Source organism: Schistocerca cancellata, chromosome 10 (assembly GCF_023864275.1).
Source record: "Schistocerca cancellata isolate TAMUIC-IGC-003103 chromosome 10, iqSchCanc2.1, whole genome shotgun sequence".
NCBI lineage: Eukaryota > Metazoa > Arthropoda > Insecta > Orthoptera > Acrididae > Schistocerca > Schistocerca cancellata.
In genome coordinates, this window is record NC_064635.1 from 106,549,394 (window position 1) to 106,576,845 (window position 27,452).

The 27,452-nt window shown below is 45.3% G+C and overlaps 1 protein-coding gene across 1 annotated transcript in view; it reads left to right on the forward strand.

The window, feature by feature from the left end:
• LOC126106173 (uncharacterized) overlaps positions 1-27,452 on the forward strand; it is a 463,842-nt gene that overhangs the window by 223,884 nt on the left and 212,506 nt on the right. The window contains exons 6-8 of the mRNA XM_049912411.1: positions 172-486; positions 10,258-10,663; positions 15,987-16,260. Coding sequence (XP_049768368.1) covers positions 172-486; positions 10,258-10,663; positions 15,987-16,260 — 995 coding nt within the window. The remainder of the gene's footprint in view (positions 1-171; positions 487-10,257; positions 10,664-15,986; positions 16,261-27,452) is intronic.

Sequence of the window (27,452 nt, forward strand, 5' to 3'; positions counted from 1 at the left end):
GTGGTAAAAGTTATGAGGAGAAGATTATCTAATGACTGAAATATTATGTCTTGTTTTTATATCCTAACTTTTAAGTGCATCACCTGCCAATTTTTTAAACCACCCAGTTTCCTCCCAGCTAGATCTGGCAACACTGGCTCCTGCAACTGGCCCTTGTTTTCTGCCCTCTAGCCCGCCCCCAAGTCGCTGCTCGACGACCTAGACGACGTCCCCGCGCCCCCCACAGCCCCCGCGCCACAGACGCAGCCGTCACCGTCGCCACATCCCCTGCTGATCGACGCCCTCGGGGCGTCCGCTTCCCCCAGTCCCCTGCCGACCACCGCGCCAGACCACGACCACGACCACGACAAGGCAGCAGCAGACGACCATCAACCCGGAAGTGACCTGCGCGACCTGGTCGCCGAATTTGACCTCATCTCAGCGCCCGACTCCACAGGGGTCCTTACCGCACCAGCCGCTCTTTCTGAGCCCAGCGTCAAAGTACAGGTACGTCTTACATTACTACACACCATCGCCATACCACCACACAATGCAGTCTAGCTCTTGAGTTCCTTGTAGTTACACACTGTATCATCAGAAGTATTCGGACACCTGTTACTGGACATTAAATATTGAGAGCGTCCAAACTTTACGATGGCCTGAACTCTGCTCGGAACACTTTCAATGAAGTGTCTGAATTTCTGAAGAAGAGTAGCAACCCATTCTTTCTCAAGAGCCGAATCCCAAGAAGGTAGCGATGTTGGATTAGAGCGGTTTCATGTTCTGACTCATTCCAGAGATGTTCCATTGAGTTCAAACCGGCGCTGTGGTCACGCCAGCCTATTACGGCAATGTTATCTACATCTAAAGCTACATGGATACTCTGCAAATCACAATTCAGAGCGTGGCAGGGGGTTCATCGAACCACCTTCACAATAATTCTCTATTATTCCACTCTCGAACAGCGCACGGAAAAAAACAAACACCTATATCTTTCTGTTAGAGCTCTGATTTGCCTTATTTTATTACGATGATCGTTTTTCCCTATGTAGGTCGGCGTCAACTAAATAGTTTCGTTTTCGGAGGAGAAAGTTGGTGATTAATATTTGGTAAGAAGATTCCACCGCAAGTAAAAGCGCCTTTGTTTTAATGGCGTCAGTCCGAAATCCTGTATTCTCCCCCATTTCGCAATAGTACAAAACGTGCTGCTCTTCTTTGGACTTTCTCGATGTACTCTGTTAATCTTATCTTGTAAGGATCCCAGACCGCGCAGCAGTACTCCAAAATAGGACAGATAAGTGTAATGTAGTCAGTCTGTTTAGTGGATCTGTTACATTTTTTAAGTGTTCTGCCAATAAAACGCAGTCTTTAGTTAGCCTTCCCCACAACATTTTCTACACTCCTGGAAATTGAAATAAGAACACCGTGAATTCATTGTCCCAGGAAGGGGAAACTTTATTGACACATTCCTGGGGTCAGATACATCACATGATCACACTGACAGAACCACAGGCACATAGACACAGGCAACAGAGCATGCACAATGTCGGCACTAGTACAGTGTATATCCACCTTTCGCAGTAATGCAGGCTGCTATTCTCCCATGGAGACGATCGTAGAGATGCTGGACGTAGTCCTGTGGAACGGCTTGTCATGCCATTTCCACCTGGCGCCTCAGTTGGACCAGCGTTCGTGCTGGACGTGCAGACCGCGTGAGACGACGCTTCATCCAGTCCCAAACATGCTCAATGGGGGACAGATCCGGAGATCTTGCTGGCCAGGGTAGTTGACTTACAGCTTCTAGAGCACGTTGGGTGGCACGGGATACATGCGGACGTGCATTGTCCTGTTGGAACAGCAAGTTCCCTTGCCGGTCTAGGAATGGTAGAACGATGGGTTCGATGACGGTTTGGATGTACCGTGCACTATTCAGTGTCCCCTCGACGATCACCAGTGGTGTACGGCCAGTGTAGGAGATCGCTCCCCACACCATGATGCCGGGTGTTGGCCCTGTGTGCCTCGGTCGTATGCAGTCCTGATTGTGGCGCTCACCTGCACGGCGCCAAACACGCATACGACCATCATTGGCACCAAGGCAGTAGCGACTCTCATCGCTGAAGACGACACGTCTCCATTCGTCCCTCCATTCACGCCTGTCGCGACACCACTGGAGGCGGGCTGCACGATGTTGGGGCGTGAGCGGAAGACGGCCTAACGGTGTGCGGGACCGTAGCCCAGCTTCATGGAGACGGTTGCGAATGGTCCTCGCTGATACCCCAGGAGCAACAGTGTCCCTAATTTGCTGGGAAGTGGCGGTGCGGTCCCCTACGGCACTGCGTAGGATCCTACGGTCTTGGCGTGCATCCGTGCGTCGCTGCGGTCCGGTCCCAGGTCGACGGGCACGTGCACCTTCCGCCGACCACTGGCGACAACATCGATGTACTGTGGAGACCTCACGCCCCACGTATTGAGCAATTCGGCGGTACGTCCACCCGGCCTCCCGCATGCCCACTATACGCCCTCGCTCAAAGTCCGTCAACTGCACATACGGTTCACGTCCACGCTGTCGCGGCATGCTACCAGTGTTAAAGACTGCGATGGAGCTCCGTATGCCACGGCAAACTGGCTGACACTGACGGCGGCGGTGCACAAATGCTGCGCAGCTAGCGCCATTCGACGGTCAACACCGCGGTTCCTGGTGTGTCCGCTGTGCCGTGCGTGTGATCATTGCTTGTACAGCCCTCTCGCAGTGTCCGGAGCAAGTATGGTGGATCTGACGCACCGGTGTCAATGTGTTCTTTTTTCCATTTCCAGGAGTGTATATCTTGTTTCAATTATATTGTTCGGAACTGTAATTCCTAGGTATATTGATGAATTTACGGTCTTTAGGTTAGACTGATTTATCGTCTAACCGAAGTTTAACGGATTTCTTTTAGCACTCATGTTGATGACGTCACATTTTTCATTATTTAGAGTTAGTTGTGAATTTTCGCACCATGCAGATATATTTTCTAAATCTTTTGCAATTTGTTTTGAACTTCTGATGAGTTTACTTTGCGATAAACGACAGCATCATCTGCTAACAATCTGAGACGGCTACTCAGTTTGTCTCCTAAATCGTTTATATAGATAAGGAACAGCAGAGAGCCTATAACATTGCCTTGGGGAACGCCAGAAATCACTTCTGTTTCACTCGATAACTTTCTGTCTATTACTACGAACTGTAACCTCTCTAACAGGAAATCACGAATCAAGTCACATAACTGAGACGATATTCCATAAGCACGCAATTTCACTACAATCTGTTTGATTACTTCCTTTTGTGAATAATGTGAAAGGTATGAATCACTGCAAAGCTGTGTTCTGGTATCTTTTTGGTGTTCGGATTTTTCCCTAGTTTATCAACAGGTGACGTTTCCTTAAATAGTAATTTACAGACACAAGTTCGTCACTGCATGTACATCCAAGAAAGCTTTCTGGAAAACCTCTTTGCTTTCACTTCCACGTGTTATATGATAAGGAAACAAAATGATACACTTATCACAAAATTCTGGATCGGATTTCCCAGAGATCCCCTCTGCTTTACTTCCTCTGCTGCAATAAGGTGCAGTGTGGCCGAGCGATTCTAGGCGCTTCAGTCTGGAACCGCGCGACCGCTACGGTCGCAGGTTCGAATCCTGCCTCGGGCATGGATGTGTGTGATGTCCTAAGGTTGGTTAGGTTTAAGTATTTCTAAGTTCTAGGAGACTGATGACCTCGGATGTTAAGTCCCATAGTGCTCAGAGCCATTTGAACCATTTGCAATAAGGTGCTGCAGATGTTAAGTCCTGAGCACATTTGGTAGGAAAATGGAGAAATTTCGCCAAAACATCATTAACTCGATTTACCTCAACAGAAGATTAATATTTACCTGCATGAATCTCTAACTGCTTTCCCTGGAACATAATTATCTTTGTGATTTCGATAAGGCAGTCCTCTTGTAGCAGCTGTCTTTACTTTATTTCTGTTATTGTCAGTACTATTATTCTTGTACAGTAATATTTCAACTGTTCCTCGCATGAAAGACGATGAACGCTGACAGTGATTGCTAGCGCCACAAGAAAGGAAAAGAACAAGTTTATCAACGATGTTCTCATATTGCAGTCAAACAGTTTCATCACGCGTAGTAAGTCAGTAACGTATTTGGTTTCAACAACGAAAAGCGTAAAGACCATCTTCGTTTCTATCATTTGTAGGGCCATGACACGTTTCATTTCAACATCAAACGATTTCTATTTCTTGTTTATCAGAAGGACAAAACAACGCAACCACAAAATAGAGGACCAACATCCGTAACATCGGTTTGTGCAGGCTTCTTGAACACATTCTCAGTTCGAATATAATAAATATCCTCGAGACTGCACAACTTATTTCCACGAACAACATACTTTTAGAAAGCATTGCTCGTGCAAAACTCAGCTTGCCCCTTTCTCACATGATATCCTGCGAACTGTGGATGAAGGGCAACATGCAGGTTTCATATTTCTCCGGTAGATTTCCGAAAAGTATTTGACATGGAGGTACAAGCATGTAGAATAGGTTCCCAGATTTGCGGATGCCTCTAAGACTTTTTAAGTAACAGAACCCAGTATGTAGTCCTCATCCGAGACAAGGGTATAATCAGAAGTGCCGCAGAGAAGTGTGATAGGGCCGCCGTTGTTCTCTATACACAAAAAAGATTTGGCAGATAGGATGGGAAATAATCTGCAGTTGTTTGTTGATGATGCTGTGGTGCACGGGAAAGTGTTGAAGTTGAGTGGCTGGGGGAGGATTGCTCTAAAAGTACAAAACATTAATGCGGATGAATAGGAAAAGCAAACCCGTAATGTTTGGAGGCAGCATTAGCAAAGTTAAAAGAAGGACCGCTCGTTCTGAATTATTGCGGAATAGGGGAGATAATGCCACAGACATGATATGCGAATAGGAGCGGTAATCATTAAAACAAAGGCGTTTTTCGTTGCGACAGGATCTTCTCATGAAATTTCAATCACCAGTTTTCTCCTCCGGTTGCGAAAACATTCTATTGGCACCCACCTACAAAAGGAGAAATGATCATCACGATGAAATAAGAGAAATCAATGCTCGCAAAAAAAAAGAAAAATTTAGTGCTCGTTTTTCCCGCGCGCCGTTCGATAGTGGAACGGTAGTGAGACAGCTTGAAGGTGGTTCATTGAACTCTCTGCCAGGCACTTTATTGTGAATAGCACAGTAATCACGTAGATGTAGATGTAGTAGTGGTAGTGTCCACGTCTTTTAAATACGGAGTGTTCAAAAAGTCTCCACGCAGTGCCGTGTGATTGTTAGCCGCGCGTGCCGTATTCCACAGTGAATATACCGAAATGAAACTCAGTGAAATACAAGTTATTAATTAATTGAATATTCATTTTTACTTACAAATTTTCACATTAAATGTTGGACCGGCCGCTGTGACCGAGCGGTTCTAGGAGCTTCGGTCCGGAATCGCGCTGCTGCTACGGTCGCAGGTTCGAAGCCTGCCTCGGGCATGGATGTGTGTGATCTCCTTAGGTTAGTTAGGTTTAAGTAGTTCTAAGTCTAGGGGACTGATGACATCAGATTTTAAGTCCCACAGTGCTTGGAGCCATTTGAATTAAATGCCGGAAGTGTCCCTCCTGTTGTTGAATACATAATTCAATTCGTCTAATCATGTTTTCAAACACAATCTGTAACATTTCTTCTGTAACAAAAGCAGGGAAAGTGGATATTGCGGTTTTCAATTCATCGATTGATTTTGGACGGTTTTTACAGACAAATGGTTTCGCTGCACCCCAGAAGAAAAAGTCAGGTGGTGTAAGGTCAGGCGATCGTGGAGGCGGAAATCCCTGTGTAATTTTGCCATCACCAAAAACATCAGCAAGCAGTGACATTGAAACGCGAGCTGTATGTGCGGTTGCACCATTTTGTTGAAAATAACCGTTCAGTATTTCACTTAACACAAGTTCTCCTATGAATTGGTACAGAATGTCACTGCAGTATCGTTGTTCGTTTATGGTTTCGTTGAAAAATATTGGACCCACAATCCGACGTCTATAAATTACAATCCAAACTCTTACACTACTTGCCATTAAAACTGTTACATCAAGAAGAAATGCAGATGATAAACGGGTATTCATTCGACAAATATATTATACTAGAACTGACATGCGATTACATTTGGGTGCATAGATCCTGAGAAATCAATACCCAGAACAACCACCTCTGGCCGTAATAACGACCTTGATACGCCTGGGCATTGAGTCAACCAGAGCTTGGATGGCGTGTACAGGTACAGCTGCCCATGCAGCTTCAACACGATACCACAGTTCATCAAGAGTAGTGACTGGCGTATTGTGACGAGCCAGTTGCTCGGCCACCGTTGACCCCGTTTTCAATTGGTGAGGGATCTGGAGAATGTGCTGGCCAGGGCAGCAGTCGAACATTTTCTGTATCCAGAATTGCCCGTACAGGACCTGCAACATGCGGTCGTGCATTATCCTGTTGAAATGCAGAGTGTCGCAGGGATCGAATGAAGGGTAGAGCCACGGGTCGTAACACATATGAAATGTAACGTCCACTGTTCAAAGTGCCGTCAATGCGAACAAGAGGTGACCGAGACGTGTAACCAATGGCACCCCATACCATCACGCTGGGTGATATGCCAGTATGGCGATGACGAATGCACGCTTCCAATGTGCGTTCACTGCGATATCGCCAAACACGGAAGCGACCATCATGATGCAGTAACCAGAACCTGAATTCATCCGAAAAAATGACGTTTTGCCATTAGTGCACCCAGGGACGTCGTTGAGTACACCATCGCAAGCGCTCCTGTCTGTGATGCAGCGTCAAGGGTAACTGCAGCCATGGTCTCCGAGCTGATAGTCCATGCTGCTGCAAACGTCGTCGAACTGTTCGTGCAGATGGTTGTTGTCTTGCAAACATCCCGATCTGTTGACTCAGGGATCGAGACGTGGCTGCACGATCCGTTACAGCGATGTGGATAAGATGCCTGTCATCTCGACTGCTAGTGATACGAGGCCGTTTGGATATAGCAAGGCGTTCCGAATTACCCTCCTGAACCTACCGATTCCATATTCTGCTAACAGTCATTGGATCTAGACCAACGGCCGGCCGCGGTGGTCTAGCGGTTCTGGCGCTGCAGTCCGGAACCGCGGGACTGCTACGGTCGCAGATTCGAATCCTGCCTCGGGCATGGGTGTGTGTGATGTCCTTAGGTTAGTTAGGTTTAAGTAGTTCTAAGTTCTAGGGGACTTATGACCTAAGATGTTGAGTCCCATAGTGCTCAGAGCCATTTGAACCATTTGAATCTAGACCAACGCGAGCAGCAATGCCGCGATACGATACCCCGCAATCGCGATAGGCTACAATCCGACCTTTATCAAAGTCGGAAACGTGATGGTACGCATTTCTCCTCCTTACACGAGGCATCACAACAACGTTTCACCAGGCAACGCCGGTCAAGTGCTGTTTGTGCATGAGAAATCGGTTGGAAACTTACCTCATGTCAGCACGTTGTAGGTGTCGCCACCGGCGCCAACCTTGTGTGAATGCTCTGAAAAGCTAATCATTTGCATATCAAAGCATCCTCTTCCTGTCGGTTAAATTTCGCGTCTGTAGCACGTCCTCTTCGTGGTGTAGCAATTTTAAAGGCCAGTAGTGTAGTTCACAGAATAAAGTTGTTACTCGTGAATACACAATGAATTTGGAGTACTCCACATACGAGAATTTTGCGTGTTGATGTACCCGGGTGAATGAAACCACGCCTCAACAGTGGAAAACGTTTCAATAAGACTATCCCTTCCATTTTGTTGAACGAAATTTTTGAACCATTGACAATAATGCTGTCTCTTACCATGATCAGTGTTTTTCAGTTCTTGCATGACTGTCACTTTGTATGGGAAAAGTTTTAATTTTTTCCTTACAGCCGTGTGAGCCGTCCCGACACTAACATCGATTTCATGGGCGAGTGTTCTTACTGACTTGTTCGGACTCATGGACATTTTGTCGGAAATACCGAGTAGTTTATCGTCAGACAAAACGCTAGGACGACCGCTTCTCGGTGCATCTGTCACTGAACCCGTACTTCGAAATTTGTTAATCTAATCTCGCACAGTATCGCGATGTGGGAGTGTTGTCTCCGGGAAAACTGTATTAAATGTTTGACGAACTGAAACTGTGTATTTAGCGCCATCTCTGGACAGTTGTTCGACTAAAACACACGTTCTTCAATGGTTAGCATTGTAACAGTGACAAAAACGAAACAAACGAACAAAGGAACTAAACTTAAACGTTCACGTCAACACGTAACGACACACACCAGCGATACTACTGACGCTGGCTAAGATAAACGAAACAGTGGAATGTTGGGAGAGTCCACTTGAAGGGAAGTAACCCAGGCAGGCAAACAATCGTACGGCACGCGCGGCTAACAACCATACGGCACTGCGGAGAGACTTTTTGATCACCCCGTACATGGGCGTAGCGTTGCAAAGCGGAATGAAATGGAACGACCAGGTACAGGTTTTAGTACGGAAGGTGAATGGTCGACTTCAGTTTATTGGAAGAATTTTGGGAAAGTGTAGTTCATCTGTAAAGAAGACTTCATATAGGACGCTGGGCGACCTATCCTTGAGCACTGCTCGAGTGTTGTGATCCACACCAGGTCGGATTAAAGGAAGACACTGAAGCAATTCGGAGGCGGGATGCTGGAGATGCTACCGGTAGGTTCGAGCAATACTCAAGTATTACGGAGACGTTTCGGGAAATCAAATGGAAAGCCCATGAAGGAATGTAACACTCTTTGCGAGGAATACTATTGGGAAACTTTAGAGAACTGGCATTTGAAGCTGACTGCGGAACGGTTCTACTGCTGCCAGCATACATTTCACTTAGAGACGACGAAGATAAGACACAAGAAATCAGGGCTGATATGAAGGCATGTAGGCAGACAGGAAGCAGTATGTCGTCCCGAACTGGGTGACTTCAGCAGAAAGAAGGGTAACTTCAGGTGTGCCCCAGGGCAGCGTAATAGGTCCTCTGCTTTTTACGAATTACATAAACGATCTGCTTGATGGTATTGACAGCGGCCTTTAGAGTGTTTGCCGATGATGCTGTAGTCTACAGGAAAGTAGTATCACACGAAAGTTGTGAACAAATCAATGAGGATTTGCAGAAAATAAATGCGTAGTGTAATGACTGGCAGTTATCTCTCAATATTAGTAGACGTAACTTACTGCGTGTAACAAGGCGAAAATCCCCATAAATGTACAAGTACAAAATAAATGCCCAGTCTTTGAAAGTGGTAACTTCCGTCAAGTGTCTGGGTGTGACTATTCGAAATGATCTCAAGTGGAATGATCAGATTACACAAATAACGGGTTTGGCGAACTCTAGATTTCGGTTTATTGGTAGAATCGTGAAGCGATGCAGTCCTTCAACAAAGGAAATAGCTTACAATACGTTAGTTCGGCAGTCTCGGAGTATTGTTCTTCCATGTGGGACCCGTACCAGTTGTGTCTGATTCAGGAGATTGAGAAGATCCAAAGAAGAGCGGCAAGATTCGTAACTGGTACATTTAGCCATCGCGAGAGCGTTACAAATCTCATAGAAAGTTTGAAGTGGGGCACTCTTGCAGATAGACAGCGCGCTAAACAGAAGGGGGTGGTCCCTAAATTCCGAAATCCGATCTTCACCGAGGAGCGTATATTATTACCACCGACTCTCAAATCGCGCAATGATCATCATTCAAAGATAAGGGAAATAAGAGCTTGTACTGAGGTGTTCAGACAGTCGTTTTTCTCTCGCGCGATCCGCGAGTGGAACAGAGGGGGGGGGGGGGGGGGATATATGACTATGGCGCGAATTGTGCCCTCCGCCACACACCGCTTGGTGGCTAGCGGAGTATATATGTAGATGTAGATGTAGAAGTGTCGTTTGTTACTCGTTCTCTTTCTGGATGGAAAAGGAAATGAAATAAATACTGGTGGTACAGGATACTCCCCGCCACACACCGTGCGGTGCCTCGCGTAGTGGGTACATTGTTGTAGATGTAAGTATAGATTGCCTAAACCCTAGAATTAAATATAATATTCAGAAAAAAACGAAAGTTGAAAATTTTGACTTATTTACTTACAACAGTTGACGATTCAGTTGCATGTCTGTGTGTTTGTAGCTGATGCCTGGGCAAGTTATGCAGTAAATACAACGGCGGTCGTCTGGCAGGTTGTAGATTTCCCCGACGGCCAGGACGAGGAGGAGGAGGACCTCGACGACGAGTTCGCGGCCCTCGCCAAAGAGTCGGTCTCGCGGAAGGCGTCCTACCAGCCGCCGGCGGACGGCGCCGACCAGGACCAGCAGCTAGACCTCGACCTCGGCCTCGGCCTCGAGCGCGACCCCTTCGACACCAGCGTCGCTGCGGCGGTGCTCGGCGAGCAGACCGCGCACGACTCGTTCGACAGCGAGGTAGCCGGGCTCACGGACCAGCCGCCCGCGCTCCCCCAGTCGCAAACCCAAGGCCGCAAGCCGCGCGCCTTCCCCATCTCGCCAGACGTCGACATCGTCCTCGCCAGCGACAGCCCCAGCTCCTGGGCCGCCTTCGACGACGACGCCGAAGAACCTACCACCAAAGGTCAGTCGGTGGCACATCTCGGAGGCAGATGTCAGACTGACCAGTTCGCGAGGTCCTGAGCACAGCAACATATATTGGCAGCTCCTTTTTGGGGAGGGCATTTTCTAAAACTGTTCTATGGCTGCCAACACTCAATAGCTGCAGCTACCTGTCTGTTAGTGTATAGACTTAAATAGTAGTTGTGTACATCATACATGATACCATTAGCCTCAGCTCTACAACAAGATTTGGTGCTTTGTATGCTTTATGTCTGTCGTAATTTATTTATTTGCTCGTGTGAATAGCCAACTTTTACAGCAACACACACCTGTACACGATATATACGTATTCACAAAGAAAGAACATTCAAAAATATACTGTAAGACAAAAAAAAGACTTATCACGAAGAAATTATCCGAATGGGAAAGAAATTAGTTGATGTGACGTACATCTGCAGAGAAATACATGATTACAGTTTCAGAAAAATCGAACTATTTATTTAAGAGGAAGAACTTCAAAAGTTGAGCAAGTTCAAATGCTTCAGAGCACTACGGGACTTAACATATGAGGTCATCAGTCCCCTAGACTTAGAACTACTTAAACCTAACTAACCTAAGGACAGCACACATCCATGCCCGAGGCAGGATTCGGACCTGCGACCGTAGCAGCAGCGCGGTTCCGGACTGAAGCGCCTAGAACCGCTCGGCCACAACGGCCGGCAATTGAGCAAGTTAGTAACACGTTAGTCCACCTCTGGTCCTTATGCAAGCAGTTATTCGGTTAGGCATTAACTGACAGAGTTGGATGTCCTCATGAATGATATCGTGCAAAATTCTGTCCAATTGGTGCCTTAGATCGTTAAAATCCAGAGCTGGTTCGAGGGCCCTCCGGATAATGTACCAAACGTTCTTATTTATGGAGAGCTCTGGTGACCCTGCTGGCCCAGGTAGGGTTTGGAAAGTGCGAAGACAAGCTGTAGATACTCTTACCGTGTATGCGGCCAGACATTACCTTGCTGAAATGTAAGTCCAAGATGGCTTGCTATGAAGGCAACAAAAACAGGTGTAGAGTATCATGGACGTACCATTGTGCTGTAAGAGAGCCACAGATGAGAACCAAACGGGCCCTGCTATGAAAAGAAATGGCCCCATCACTCGTGCTTGTCAGGCTGCATTTTGAGTGACAATCAAGTTCATATCCTACCACTGTCCGGAGCCCCTCCAGATACGTTTTCGGTGGTCATCAAAGCTCAGTTCAAAGCAGGACCCACCGCTTAAGACACAGTAAATGAGGTATCAGATCGGATAAGTGTCTGGAGACGTGTTAGTGACTTGCTCAATTTGTCAAGCTCTTTCCCTTCAATAAGCCACCCAATTTTTCTGAAATTGTAATCATTTGTTTTTCTTTAGATGTACATCACATCTACCTATTTCCGTTCCATTCGGATAATTCCTTCGTGCATTATATCTTTTTCTTGTCCCAGAATATACACTCCTGGAAATGGAAAAAAGAACACATTGACACCGGTGTGTCAGACCCACCATACTTGCTCCGGACACTGCGAGAGGGCTGTACAAGCAATGATCACACGCACGGCACAGCGGACACACCAGGAACCGCGGTGTTGGCCGTCGAATGGCTCTAGCTGCGCAGCATTTGTGCACCGCCGCCGTCAGTGTCAGCCAGTTTGCCGTGGCATACGGAGCTCCATCGCAGTCTTTAACATTGGTAGCATGCCGCGACAACGTGTACGTGAACCGTATGTGCAGTTGACGGACTTTGAGCGAGGGCGTATAGTGGGCATGCGGGAGGCCGGGTGGACGTACCGCCGAATTGCTCAACACGTGGGGCGTGAGGTCTCCACAGTACATCGATGTTGTCGCCAGTGGTCGGCGGAAGGTGCACGTGCCCGTCGACCTGGGACCGGACCGCAGCGACGCACGGATGCACGCCAAGACCGTAGGATCCTACGCAGTGCCGTAGGGGACCGCACCGCCACTTCCCAGCAAATTAGGGACACTGTTGCTCCTGGGGTATCGGCGAGGACCATTCGCAACCGTCTCCATGAAGCTGGGCTACGGTCCCGCACACCGTTAGGCCGTCTTCCGCTCACGCCCCAACATCGTGCAGCCCGCCTCCAGTGGTGTCGCGACAGGCGTGAATGCAGGGACGAATGGAGACGTGTCGTCTTCAGCGATGAGAGACGCTTCTGCCTTGGTGCCAATGATGGTCGTATGCGTGTTTGGCGCCGTGCAGGTGAGCGCCACAATCAGGACTGCATACGACCGAGGCACACAGGGCCAACACCCGGCATCATGGTGTGGGGAGCGATCTCCTACACTGGCCGTACACCACTGGTGATCGTCGAGGGGACACTGAATAGTGCACGGTACATCCAAACCGTCATCGAACCCATCGTTCTACCATTTCTAGACCGGCAAGGGAACTTGCTGTTCCAACAGGACAATGCACGTCCGCATGTATCCCGTGCCACCCAACGTGCTCCAGAAGGTGTAAGTCAACTACCCTGGCCAGCAAGATCTCCGGATCTGTTCCCCATTGAGCATGTTTGGGACTGGACGAAGCGTCGTCTCACGCGGTCTGCACGTCCAGCACGAACGCTGGTCCAACTGAGGCGCCAGGTGGAAATGGCATGGGAAACCGTTCCACAGGACTACATCCAGCATCTCTACGATCGTCTCCATGGGAGAATAGCAGCCTGCATTGCTGCGAAAGGTGGATATACACTGTACTAGTGCCGACATTGTGCATGCTCTGTTGCCTGTGTCTATGTGCCTGTGGTTCTGTCAGTGTGATCATGTGATGTATCTGACCCCAGGAATGTGTCAATAAAGTTTCCCCTTCCTGGGACAATGAATTCACGGTGTTCTTATTTCAATTTTCAGGAGTGTATTTTGATTATCAATAAGCAGTGAAAACCCGGCTGTCTGTGAGAAGGCAGTTAACACATTGTTACCATTTTCAACTCCATATATGTGTGAACTGGTTTTCTCAATGTTGACAAATTAAATCATCAAAGAGAGATAGAGAAACTCAAATCAATCGATGAGCAAATTACGGTCGTTTTGACAATGATTCCGCGACAAATCAGCAGCCTGTGTGAAGCTAAGCAAGGTAAAGTATCAGGTAAAGTATCATATTGAAGGTAGAGTTATTTTCTCTAAAATTCATTTCATAAATTTCTATTTTCTTCAGTGAATTAAACTTAATGAGAAAGTTGATGAGAAAGGCATGAGTCTATTCATGTTTTACATTAATAACAAAAATAATAGTAACTGATTACCTAAAGACTTAATAATTCGTAATTATATTAAGATTCACGCGATTTTTAGGGTACAGACATTTTTGTATGCCACGTTGACTCAAGGGCCATGCGGATGTGCCGGAAGTAATAGAAGGTTGCGGAACACTGCTCTACAGTACACACTGCACTGGTGTGGCAGGTGCTGCAACTAGCGCCAGGGTTTAGAGGGTGCTCTTGTCGCCTACAGTCTGCTGCCCGATATTACGCGACCATCCGCTGATATCAGTTGACAGAAATATTAGTACAGTACCTGATCAAAAAATAAAGTCGTATACTATGAGTTGAATACTACATTGAAGCGCCAAAGAAACTGGTATAGGCATGCGTATATAAATACAGAGATATGTAAACAGGCAGAATACGGTGCTGCGATCGGCAATGCCTATATAAGGCAACAAGTGTCTGGCGCACTTGTAAGATTGGTTACTCCTGCTACAATAGTAGATTATCAAGATTTAAGTGAGTTTGAACGTGCTATTACAGTCAGCGCACGAGCGATGGGACACAGCATCTCCGAGGTAGCGATGAAGTGAGGATTTTTCGGTACAATCATTCACGAGTGTACTGTGAACATCTGGAATTCGGTAAAACATCAAATCTGCAACATCGCTGCGGCCGGAAAAAGATCCTGCAAGAATGGGACCAACGTCGACTAAAGAGAATCGTTCAACGTGACAGAAGTGCAACTCTTCCGCAAATTGCTGTAGATTTCAATGCTGGCCATCAACAAGCGTCAGTGTGCGAACCACTCAACGAAACATTAGCGATAAGGGCTTTCGGAGCCGAAAGCCCACTCTTGTATCCTTGATGACTGCACGACACAAAGCTTTACGCCTCACCTGGGCGACTGTTGGTGACCGGATACATGTTGTCTGGTCGGGCGAGTGTCGTTTCAAATTTTATCGTGCGGGTGGACGTATACAGGAATGGAACAACCTCATGAATCCATGGACCCTGCATGTCAACAGGGGACTGTTCAAGCTGGTAGAGGCTTGCAGTGTGGGTCGCAGTTAGTGATTGTGGATTGCTGAAACGTCTAGAGACGACTCTGAGACGTGACACGTACGTAAGCATCCTGTCTTATCACCTGCATCCATTCATGGGCATTGTGCTTTCCGACGGACTTGGGCAATTGCAGCAGAACAATGCGACACCACTCATGCCGATTACTGCTACAGGATAGCTCCTGGAACACTCTTCTGAATTTAAACACTTCCGCTGTCCACCAAACTCCCCAGGCATGAACATTATTGAGCATATCTGGGATGCCTTTTAACGTGCAGACGAGAAGAGATCTCCACCACTCGTACTCTTAAGAATTTATAGAAAGCCCTGCAGTATTCATGGTATCAATTCCCTCCAGCACTACTTTATACATTAGTCGAGTCCATGCCACGTCATGTTGCGGCGCTTCTGCATGCTCGCGGATACCCTACTCGATATTAGGATGGTGTACCAGTTTGTTTGGCTCCTCAATGTAGTATGAGATCGTTTTCGTGGTTACGGGGCTGTCCCCTTATTGTACTTAACAAAACGATACACGAGGAAGTGAATTGGATACTGTGAATGGTAGGGGAACTTTTCGGAGACAGTAACTGATCGAGTATGATAGTGCACCCCGTAAGAAGGCAGCATCTGTGTAACAACGTGTTGAGGAGGAGAACATTGCTGATATGGAATGATCCGCGCAGATTTCCAACCTTAACCCAATGGAACACTTTAGTGATGAGTAGAACGTCGACTTGAGATCGTAGCCTCCAGCATCAGTACCGTCTCTGTTATCTGCTGTTTAGGAATATAGGTTACCATTCCTCCACAGACATTCGCATACCTCATTTAAAAAGTCCAAACAAGAATTCAAGCCGTCATAGGACACACCCCATATTAATGTGCACCAATGGGTGGATGCTTCTGATCGCACAGTGTATATTGGCTAAAAATAAAGAAAGGGAAAATTTAGAAAGAAAGACGAAGAAAGGAAGTTGGTCATTGAAGAGTATGTGTGTGCTTTGTTTACAGAGAGCAAGCCGGCTAGACCGCCGCCCCCATCCGCCGCCCCCGCACGCGGCCAGCAGGAGACGTTCCACGAGAGTGAGCTCCGAGCGCTTGCCGAGGACTTGGTGGCGCCTGACCCGTTCGACACCTCTTTCGCGGAGGGAATCCTGCCCGTCAGTTCCGACCTCCGCGTGCTCGAGGAGCAGCTGCTGCAGGGCAACCAGGACACCTCGGTGCTCTCCAGCGTCAGCATACACGTCACAGACCCGGCGGGCGAGAAGCTCGACCACTCACCGGGGTAAGTGTCACAGTCGGGGTCGCCAGTTTTGAGGGAGCTCCCAAGCGTTCAACATTTACCCAGCAATACCGAGTACTAAACTAAACTCCACCCCAACAGGCCATTAAGGCCCAACGGTACCGACCGGCCACCGTGTCGTCCTCAGCCTGAAGGCGTCACTAAATGCGGATGTGGAGGGGCATCTTGTCACCACACTGCTCTCCCGGGTTTACGAGACCAGAGCCGGTACTTCTGAATCTAGTAGCTTCGCAGTATGCCTCACAAGGGCTGAGCGGACCCCGCATGCCAACAGTGCTCACATAGTTTTTCAACTATCCGGTCACCCATCCAAGTGCTAGCCAAGCCCGACAGCGCTTAACTTCGATTATCTGACGGGAAGCGATGGTAGCACAGCGGCAAATGCTCAATGAAATACTGACCGTTCTAGAGCGGTACTGACGTTTCACGCAGTATATTCGAGGGTACCGCATAGCATTAAAAATGTTGACGCTTGCTCAATACATTGTGCAGTAAATTGTATCGTGTAAAGGTAGCATTGAGCAATAAACGGCAGTTCCTGCCGAGACTGATAAGTTTCAATTTGCTCCAAACGAACTCCTGCAAAGAACTGAAAAAAGAAAACGACAAATGATCAGAGAGTGCTCTGGAGAATGTTCGGTATAGTTATAAAATAACGGGACTGTTGTTGTAAGGCATTTTATTTCAGAAACACACATATTTCGTTACTGACACCCTCGACACTCTCCCCTCCTCTACCCTCACAACGCTCCATGAGAATTTTCCCTTGATGGAAACAGTTCTAGACTTGTTGTATGTCTGTCCTTTTGACTGGAGGTTTTGGGGACCGCAGCCGTTCACTATTGTAAAAAAAATGAGACGCCTACAGCCATACTTATGATCTTATTTACTTGTAGCTACCAATTTCAGCAGTTTAGTGCGCCACCTTCAGACTGTAGTTGATGCTGAAAGGGTTGACAGAATCCATAAGTATATATCGCGTCAGTGGGCAACACAACTGGTTACGCAGACTATTTGTAAACAACTTTGCAACCTTGGTTGACAGTTGATTGTTGGAGTGCTGATACCAAAGTGTACAGATAGTCTGTGTAACCAGTTATGTTGGCCACGGATGCGGTATATACATATGGATCATGTCAGCCCCTTCAACATCAACTACAGCCTGAAATGGAGCACTGAAGCGCCGAACCTGGCAGCTACACAATAAATAAGATCGTAAGGACGGCTGTCAACTTTACAAAAAATGGTTCAAATGGCTCTGAGCACTATGGGACTCAACTTCTAAGGTCATTAGTCCCCTAGAACTTAGAACTAGTTAAACCTAACTAACCTAAGGACATCACAAACATCCATGCCCGAGGCAGGATTCGAACCTACGACCGTAGCGCTCTTGCGGTTCCAGACTGCAGCGCCTTTAACCGCACGGCCACTTCGGCCGGCTGTCAACTTTACACTTTCTTATAATAGTGCTAGCCTTCTTCCTCTGTGAGCTCCTTGATAACGTGTGCCCCTTTTTCTTTCACTGCTTCGACGACGGACTGATATCTTGTTCCTTTTAATGTAGATTTGACCTTGGGGAATACCTGAGGAGCTATGACCATTCGTTCATCTTCGCTAATGTGAAATCCATCTTCTCTACTGAGCAAGTGTTCATAGCTGTTAAGGTACGCACTTTACAGCCCCGTCTATTGGACATTTTTACTTGTTTTTGTCCACACTACCACCACTGAATGTTACCAACCCTACACTCTTTGTAACACAAGAACCAGTAAGTGTATTCAACTGTCAGAGGTATCAGCACGGTTTTCGTACATAACATTCTACTCGTTCGTTTCCGGTACAGGGATCCTTACTTCAAATTAATACATTTATCGTTCTCCATCATCCTAGAAAGTATGTAACATCATCACGGAATCTCCCCGTGTATACGTACATTTACAGACGCCCACGCCTGTAACTTTGACGCTCTGTATTCTCGTTGGATGACGTTTCCGGACTTGGGTTCTTCTTCAAAATACGATGTTCTCACTCCCCTCTACAAGTCCTAGAAGTCTGTAACGGGAATTTCCGACCACCCTGTCTATGCTCTGCCTGGAAGTAATACGCCCTAGCGTCATTACACATTGACTTAATAAATACAACATACTTACTGATGTCTGTCAAAAGGAATGATGTACACAAAATACGAAAGTTAAAACTAGAGTTATACTCTCCTATGATGATTAAGTAGTGGAATGGATTGTGCAGAGTGCCCCAGGACACATATCAGAGTCGTGACGTCCTATTCCAGGATACATATGTGTTTGCATATCGTGGATCACTTCTCTTAGCGCGTGACCAAGTCTGGTAACGAGTCATTGTTTCCAAGGAATGTCATATATTTCATTCATTCACGTCGTAAACAGATCGACGTCACAATTCCACAGGCTGTCAGAGCGTCGCCGTCGACATTGTCGACGAGGCTGGCCACTATTACGTCGCGCCTTCCGAGCCGAGCTGCTTTAGGCCGTTACTAATTGATCACACTATCACCAACCAGTATTAACGGTCCCCTCCCACATTTTTTTCTGTTCCACTTGCATATGATGAATTTTCCGCACACAGAACAAGTATGTAGCAGTCAACACGGTGTCCGCCACTATCGATCGTGTAAAACCCAGTTTGTTCGTTCATTCATGCGACAGTAAGTAGCCTTTCAACAGATATTTCAGAACTACGTATGTTTGATTTTTGGCACATCCGCCTTCAGTAGTAACTCAATTTCTTTTTGTAGCTGTTTTGAGCGGGCTTTTGTGTACCCATCTTGATGTTACGTCAGAGGTGACCATATACTTACAAATGACAAACAGATACTGTGTGTAACGTTTGTTTACTGTTATTAATTTCCAGCACAAATAAAACACGCATCTGCTCCACGTGAATATGGCCACCACCAGTGCTGCCACCACACCGGTGCTAGGAGAAGAACGTAATAAACAGTGTCACCTGGAGCTGTCAAACCAAACCTTCACCTGCTTCTCCCTCCACTCTGCCAGTAATTGCCGAACCTCACTGAAAACTGACCACGTTCACCTGAGCCATCTTCTTTTATTGTTGTGTTTTGTGACGTCATCCCTACGGCGTCAACCAGTCCACACATCAGAATTGCAAATTATCTTTTGAATCAAATTATAATTTACACAATTTACAATGACACTGAAAGGCGATTTCAAGCAAGATTCAGTGAATCGAAATAGAATTCACGGACTGTAACAGACTATTCCGTTCACGTGCAGTCATGTTTCTGATGTACTGTTTGAATCTGTGTGACTTGGGGATAGAATAGCGAAAGGCATACAAAAACTAAAATCTCTCGAACTACAACAGAAATTGAACAGAACGCGATTAACATACACATGAAATCCGCTGCTAGGCTCATTCATGTGAATTGTAGATCACTCATGTAGATGTAAATCTAGTATTTCACTTTGCCGGCTGAAGTGGCCGTGCGGCTCTAGGCGCTGCAATCTGGAACCGCGAGCCCACTACGGTCGCAGGTTCGAATCCTGCCTCGGGCATGGATGTGTGTGATGTCCTTAGGTTAGTTAGGTTTAACTACTTCTAAGTTCTAGGGGACCAATGACCTCAGAAGTTGAGTCCCATAGTGCTCAGAGCCATTTGGACCATATTTCACTTTGAACGAATGTCTTCGTTAGATTACCAACTGTTTCTTTATTTCGTTCTTGGCGTCACCGTTGACTCACATAAATCTTTTCTCTCTCTCCTCCATTATTTAAGTATGATGACGATGATTGCATCCATAACAAGCGGTTTAGTTTTATTGGCTAGGACACGATTCTGTGTACCTTTGATGAAATTCCTTTTACTCTAAACTAATTCAAATCCCAGGTAACTGTACAAACGATATGTGAAGCAGCCTTTAAAAGAAAAAATTCTGCTGTGTAGCGATATAGAAAATTTTGATGACAGTTGTCCTCCTGAAGAAATGAAAACAATAATTTATGAATAAAATTTGCTTCAACGGCAACGATATCGTCAATAATTGTCCAGAACGTTACTTTAAACTCGTTGGTTACGTAACAGAGAAACAAAAATAGACATTAGAGCCGGGACACTAAGTCTCGTGGCTCTCCCTCTCTCTCTCTCTCTCTCTCTCTCTCTCTCTCTCTCTCTCTCTCTGTGTCTGTCTTTTTTTTTTCTTTTTTACCCACAGCGATAGCAGCGCCCCAAGCGGCCAGCAAGCGACACTTCTGAGTACGATGTCGGATGAGTACGAATACTACTGCTTATACTGATTTGTAACATAGTTTTTACAATAGCGAGTGCATGTAGCGCCATCAAGATCGACAGACACTAAAAACGACACCCCCTTTGTCATTCTTTAGTTTACTAAGGACCGTCGGAGGTGCGAAACGGCGTATTACAAGACAGTTTATTTACTTTTTTCATGTAGCGTACAGATATTTAGTGCATAATATTGTTTTCCTTAAATATCCAAAATTGCTAGTAAACACGAAAAGACCTGTCATTTTGGGGAAAGACGACGAACACCAACCCAACAAAGCGGAGTTTTGTTCGCTACACTTTCAGCCAAATCAATGAATGTGGAACGTAGTAAACCTGTATGGAATTTAATACGTATATTATGTAACGTACCAAATAAGCCACCATACCTGTAACTTAAGGAAAACCACACAGACGTGAAAATAAATAGTCAAAGGCAGTAGAGCTGTTTTCCAGGACAGAAGAAACCAACAATTATTGCTAAATCTGAGCCAAAAATGTCAAGAATCTTTAACACATTCGCTCTCGAAGCAAAAATACACGTTTATAAAAGTATTCGTGTATTAGAAATTCGAATTATGTGTAAAAATGCGCGAATCATTAGATTCCATAAAAAAAATTTCTCTGATAACAACAACAGAAACATGTGCTTCTCATGCATGAAATACGTGTTTATATTCCCTTCCTTTCAGCGAAGAAAGTTACAAATATACATGTATTCGGCAGTATTTATTCATAAGTTAGTTGCAGTTTATGCCATTGAATCACCGTGACTAGCAGTTTTTACATGTATTCCACGATAATTAATGTCTCTTAGAAACTTACAAACGCGATGAACTCAAGAATAAAGCGACTATTTCGTTAATTAAACAGAAAATAATTATGCTTATGACGCCGTGACTGCTTTCCGCCGCTTGGAGCTCTAGTGCCGTTACAGCTGTCAACTTTCACACCAGAGTAACTTGGGACTACACTGCCCTCTATCGGCTACACTCGGTGTTTACGTAGAAATCACGGGAAACCGTCAGGGTTTATGGCCCACGTTGCATAGGTAGTGCGAAGTTTTGACGTCTCAGTCGCGCGATACTGGAAGTGTTTGTTTCTGCTCAGTAAAAACTGGAGTCTATAACCAACAACTGCCACTGAACGTGGTTATAATTTTGTGTTTGTTAGCAATGTTTGCTTCAACTCGGCAGAAGGGAAGGAAACAGCATACAGACAGAAGTAAGTATTTTAGCAGAAGCAATCTATTCGCTCCGAACAGTATTTGGTCAAAAACTATAGGCTGTCAAGAACGTGAATAAAGTATTGGTAGTCACAGAAGCTTACAGTTGCACAGGATGTTAAAGTATTCCATAGTTTGAGAGGTGGTAGTATGCACCAAAACTAGGCGAAAATGACTGGTAAACAAGGGCTTTTAAGTGCTTACGATCTACATAATGGAGCAGACAAACGAGAAAGTCCCCTGTTATCGCGAATAAACAAAGCCATCCTTGTGAATGGGAAATACAGGCTATGGTATCAAAATGATCTGTAGCGTAGCCAACAGTTAACGTTCACATGCAGGCTGTTCGAAACAAGAGCACGAGTTTTGCATATAAGAGATCTTTCACAATAGCGAAGATGAAAAATACTTTTTTTATAACACCCTGTATATTCCGGCTGTCTCACCTGAGTCAAGTGTCTCTTTGTCTAAGTTTTAGGCAGATATTTACACTTAAGGTCTTGCAATGTGTGGTAGCAGTCAGCTAAAAAAAAATCTTCGTGGTGTTTCAGTGGACCTCAGTGACTACGGAAAACTGTTTTGCCTTTAAAAAACATTTTAAAGTGGAAGTTTATCTGCTAATGCGATAGAGCGGCCCCAAATCAACCATAGTAGGTTATACACGCGCATACGGCATGGCAGTAAGATATAATGGAATATTCGATAGTAGTCGTAGAATTTTACCACTTCCGTAGCAAACGTCCAACAAACGCTGTAAACAATACGGCGACTATTACGTGATGTTACTGATTTTTTTTTTACCCCCTTCAAACGGGCTAAGCTACAGATCATTGTCACCGCAACCAAATGTTTTTTTCCTCGTTTGTTGGCTTCATCAACTAACAAGAAGATTGTGAATATAGGTTATGCACCAAAAAGGTGACGTGTCAGCAGCCACTAGCATTCCGTCGCTGACCAAAGCCCATGATCGGCCCGGTTGTTGGGATCGTTTTGTTACCAACGCCTTTATACGTATTAAAAACTAGAAAGTACTAGACTACAGTGGTAAAATAAGGGACAATTTTGAGTCTATGAATGACGCGAACCATCGGTAAATTCTTTGAAGTGTGACGTCTGGGATGTTTTTATTTGTACAATTTCGGATTGTAGGACGTACGCCTTTAAAATGTGTCGTTATTTCCTGGCTGTTGGTAGCTTATATCGTGCTGTTTGCGAAACCTATGTAGATCTCATGCCGATGTCAATACACTGAGAGGAACAACGTTTTGGATCGTTCTACAGTAAACTAATGTTTTTTATTACGAGGTTGTGATGACAGATTGATCAGTAGCGTAAACCGAAGTGAGAATATAATGACCCTACTATGACTTGGCATTTGCGAGTCTTTAATCTGTTTGAAGCCGTTAAAAACAAGTACATTCCCTTCCCAAAACCTTATACCCCCATGCAGATGCCATTAGTTCTCAGAATGTTACTTTATACTTTGTTAATATTTCCTGTTATTAATGGGGTAGTCGTAAGTCATTCCTTTAAGGCGCTTCTCCCCGCCATGTAAATGACGTCATCGGCTTCTCGGCACGACATAGCGTTATTAACTATTCCGTTTTAGCGAATGAACACAAACAACTCCACTTCAGAAACAATTCTGTTTCAAACGCGAAACAAACTGATGTTGTGACAATGAGTCTCAGGAAACATGTTATAGCAGTATTTGTTTGTGCTGACTCCAGCCACATGCTGCAAATACGAAATTTCAAATACCTGTCAGAAAACAGGAGAGAAATCGACTCATGCCCCGTAGGAGAAATACCTGGTAGACAACATGCCAGGTATTTGGAGCAAGAGCGCATGCCAAGCTGCAAGCATTTACGATTATTTCATTAATATTTCTTATTTTTTCTCTTGAGGGCATCGCAGAGATAGCCTGCATGTTTCAGAACAGAATACGAAATAATCTCTAACACTCCAAATGAAAAGTCATTTATTCACAATCAAGATATTTGTAAACGCTGGTAGTAGTGGTAACGCGCGACCGCTACTGTCGCAGGTTCGAATCATGCCTCGGGCATGGATGTCCTTAGGTTAGTTAGGTTTGAGTAGTTCTAGTTCTAGGGGACTGATGACCTCAGATGTTAAGTCCCATAGTGCTCAGAGCCATTTGAACCATTTTTTTGGTAGTAGTGGTGTATTTTCGCAAGTGGTTGAAAGTATTTAACCATTTTATTCTGTCATTTTTCTTGCAGACAGTATTTTCTCTGTGGTTGCACAGTGGGCATTTGAGAGGAAGCATATTGAGCAAAAAGTTAATGAAAGCGATGTAGATATAAGTAGTATTGCCCTGTTAATGGGAAATTGTGAAAAATAAGATATAACCATCGTTACCGGCACAAAAAAATTTATTCCTCTAAACTGAAGTTAAAATTCCGCTAAAATCCGCTAAATGCTTATTATTGTTATTTACCCTCCTAAAAACGAAGTTTCATTGAACTGATACCTTACAAAGAATTTTTTGTCTTCGTCATGTCCTATTATTGTTTACTAAGTTCAGATTCCACTCACCTCTTCAATGTAGTTCAAGCCACAGTATTTTATTTTCCTCCTCACCCTGCAGTAGGTTGTCTGCTGAAGCACTGGGACCGGGCGAAGATATCCCTGGGGCATATACTCTCATGGTGCCAATTTCTTGGACATTCTACGGGAGCTCGTAATCGTGACACCTCTTACCAACACGATTAAGACCAGCTCTTATTGTAATTGTGGCGTTAACCGTAATAGTAGTTTGTCCCGGAGAGACGTTTTTATCAAATTTAGCTGGTTAGTCCTTTCCGCCTCTGCAATGGACCACGGTAAAACCAAAAGCATAATAGCCAGATTTTGGAAGTATTCATATCCTGCAGTAAGACTTAGACTTCATGACCTAACTATATTATTGGCGACTTATATTTGCGAACATCTGCTGTTAAAAGATCGCCTCTATACCCTGGTACAACAATTCTTACGAACCCAGTGATTAGTAAAACATCATTTAGGAGCCGTGATTGGTCTGCAGAATTCGACTGAAATTCCTTATTTACCAGCTGACATTCTTCCAAATAAGGTTTCAGAAAAGTAAGATAACTTTTGTTTGTCATCGCTGTACATACTATGGAGGACTTGCGGCAGTATAGCACTTACATGAAGCGTTGCTATCTCAAAGTGGGTTTTTAGTTCAAGCCACTGAGACAAAGCTCGAGAAACAGCCTCTAAAATAGACATCCAACGTGTATTGCACTTCTGAACTATTTGCAGTGGGTTAGCTCCATCATTTATTGCACTGAATAACTTTCTATATCAATCTGACAAGACGAAGACTTTGAAGACCAAGAATACGTTTCCGACAGCAAAAATTCCAAATTACTGGGCAAAGTTTCAGTTGCGGCAAAAGATGCCGCCAGCTGCACGGAATGGCAGACTCGAGGAATTAAGACAAGATGAGGAATATCTCTTTTCAAATTCTAATACCTACCATAACTGCTGTATTGTCAGTACCCAAACCGCGCATTAAATGAATGTTCAAGCCGTACTCATTACGCAAAGATTTCAAAACTTTAGTTACTGTCACTGAATTGCCTTCCCTTAACTCTACCATTCCCAAGAATCTCGAAACAATGCGACCTTGGGCCTCAGAAAAGTATATCACACATGCAGCTAACAATTTATTGGCACTAATGTATATATATTCATCCAAAAGTACACTGAATTATCCGTCTCGTGTGTCCTTCAGACTGGCCTTGAAAAGAGGGTAAATAATGTTTGTGAACACACTACACCAGCTTCTATGGAAACTCGTCTGAGAGACATGGTCAGCACCTATAAAACACCTAATTGAAAGGCTGCAGAGGTGGACCACAGATCTTATTGCGGAATGGTTAGCCACAAACATATTGCAGCTTTTGTAACAGAAATTTCATTGGACTGCCTACCTACATATGCATCTAGATTTAACTGCCCTTGTAAAGAAAAGGGTTCTGCAGCTTTTACATGTTTTTTTGCTTTTTGAATGATTCAATGAAACTGTCAGACGTGAATTGAAATTGCAGCGGCAAAATAGACATTTCACACTAAAAGGATACGGTGGGGATCTGAAGAATCCAGTCTTTCAATTGTTTGTTGCTAAGCCACTCTTTTCTAAACTTTTGGGTGTATTTTTTGTCCTTTTGCTTAGACATTTTTATGAGACAACTAATAAAGCAAAGAAAATCACTGATTACAAAGCGATTAACTGCACCATACACATTAACAATTGAACACTATGCACTGAACAGACTTCGGTCTACGGTAACTTGTAACTGTTGTGTTGAGGCAGGGGAAACACTATATCGAAATCTGATAATTAAGTTAGCTGGAGCCATATTGTTGCCAGTTTAGGATTTTTCACACAAAATATTTCAAATTGTATATTGGAAAGACTGAATTAAACGGACTGGGTGTTGGGTGTCCATCATTTTCATCATTGACACGCAAGTCGCCGCAGGGGATATCCCGGTCAATAAATGCCATACGATTATTTCATTTTTTACCTCACTGTTGAAGTAGTGTCATGCGTATAGGGAAAGGGAATCGGCTGGAAGCGATAAACAGTGAAGTGCACTCAGTGAAGTTAACAGCTCGGCCATGGCATACCTTCTCCGAGTCACAAATGGGACGAGGTTCTTATCACTCGTCTTGATAGAGGACAGTGCACTATGACGCATGGCTTCTTGCTCCACTGTGTGGTGATTATGACGGACAAATTACAGTGGATCGCATTTTAGTTGGATTGCATTCCACCTAATGTCTCAGGCTCTTTTTGTCGATGTCTTCGCGATCTACTGCAGTGCCCAGAGAAAATGCCTCCTGGAGCGCTGCCTTCAGCGTTGTCTAGACAGCCTATACTCGTGGAGTGTGGCAAATGGCTTCTGGTTCTCTGAAGAGAAGACGGTTTGCATCAACTTTTGGCGATATAAAGCGTTCCTTCCGCCATCCTTACATCTCAGTCCCGTTGTTCTCCCATTCGTGGAAACAACTAAGTTTCTAGGGCTCACACTGGACAGGAAACTTTGTTGGTCTCCGCACGTCTCTTATTTGGCTGCCCGTTGTACACGTTTCCTTAATGTCCTCAGAGTTCTTAGCGGTTCATCTTGGGGAGCGGATCGCACTGTCCTGCTCCGCTTGTATTGGTCCATAGTCCGATCGAAGCTGGATTATGGGAGCCTCGTCTACTCGTCTACTCGTCTGCTCGGCCATCCCTCTTACGCCGTCTCAATGCCATCCACCATTGGGGGTTATGTCTTGCGATCGGAGCATTCTACAGTAGTCCCGTCGAGAGTCTTTATGCTGAAGCTGCCGAATTACCATTGACCTACCGGCGCGACGTACTGCTTTGTCGATATGCCTGCTGGCTGTTGTCAATGCCCGACCACCCCTCTTATCAGTCCTTCTTCGCCGATTCTCTCGACCGTCAGTATGGGTTGTATGTGTCTGCCCTGCTGCCCCCTGGAGTCCGCTTTCGTCGCCAGCTTCGACAATTGGATTTTGCCCTCCCTACCACCTTCAGAGAGGGTGAGAGCCCGACACCACCTTGGCTCCAGGCTCCGGTTCATATTTATCTCGACCTCAGCTCGCTCCCGAAGGAGGGTACTCCGGC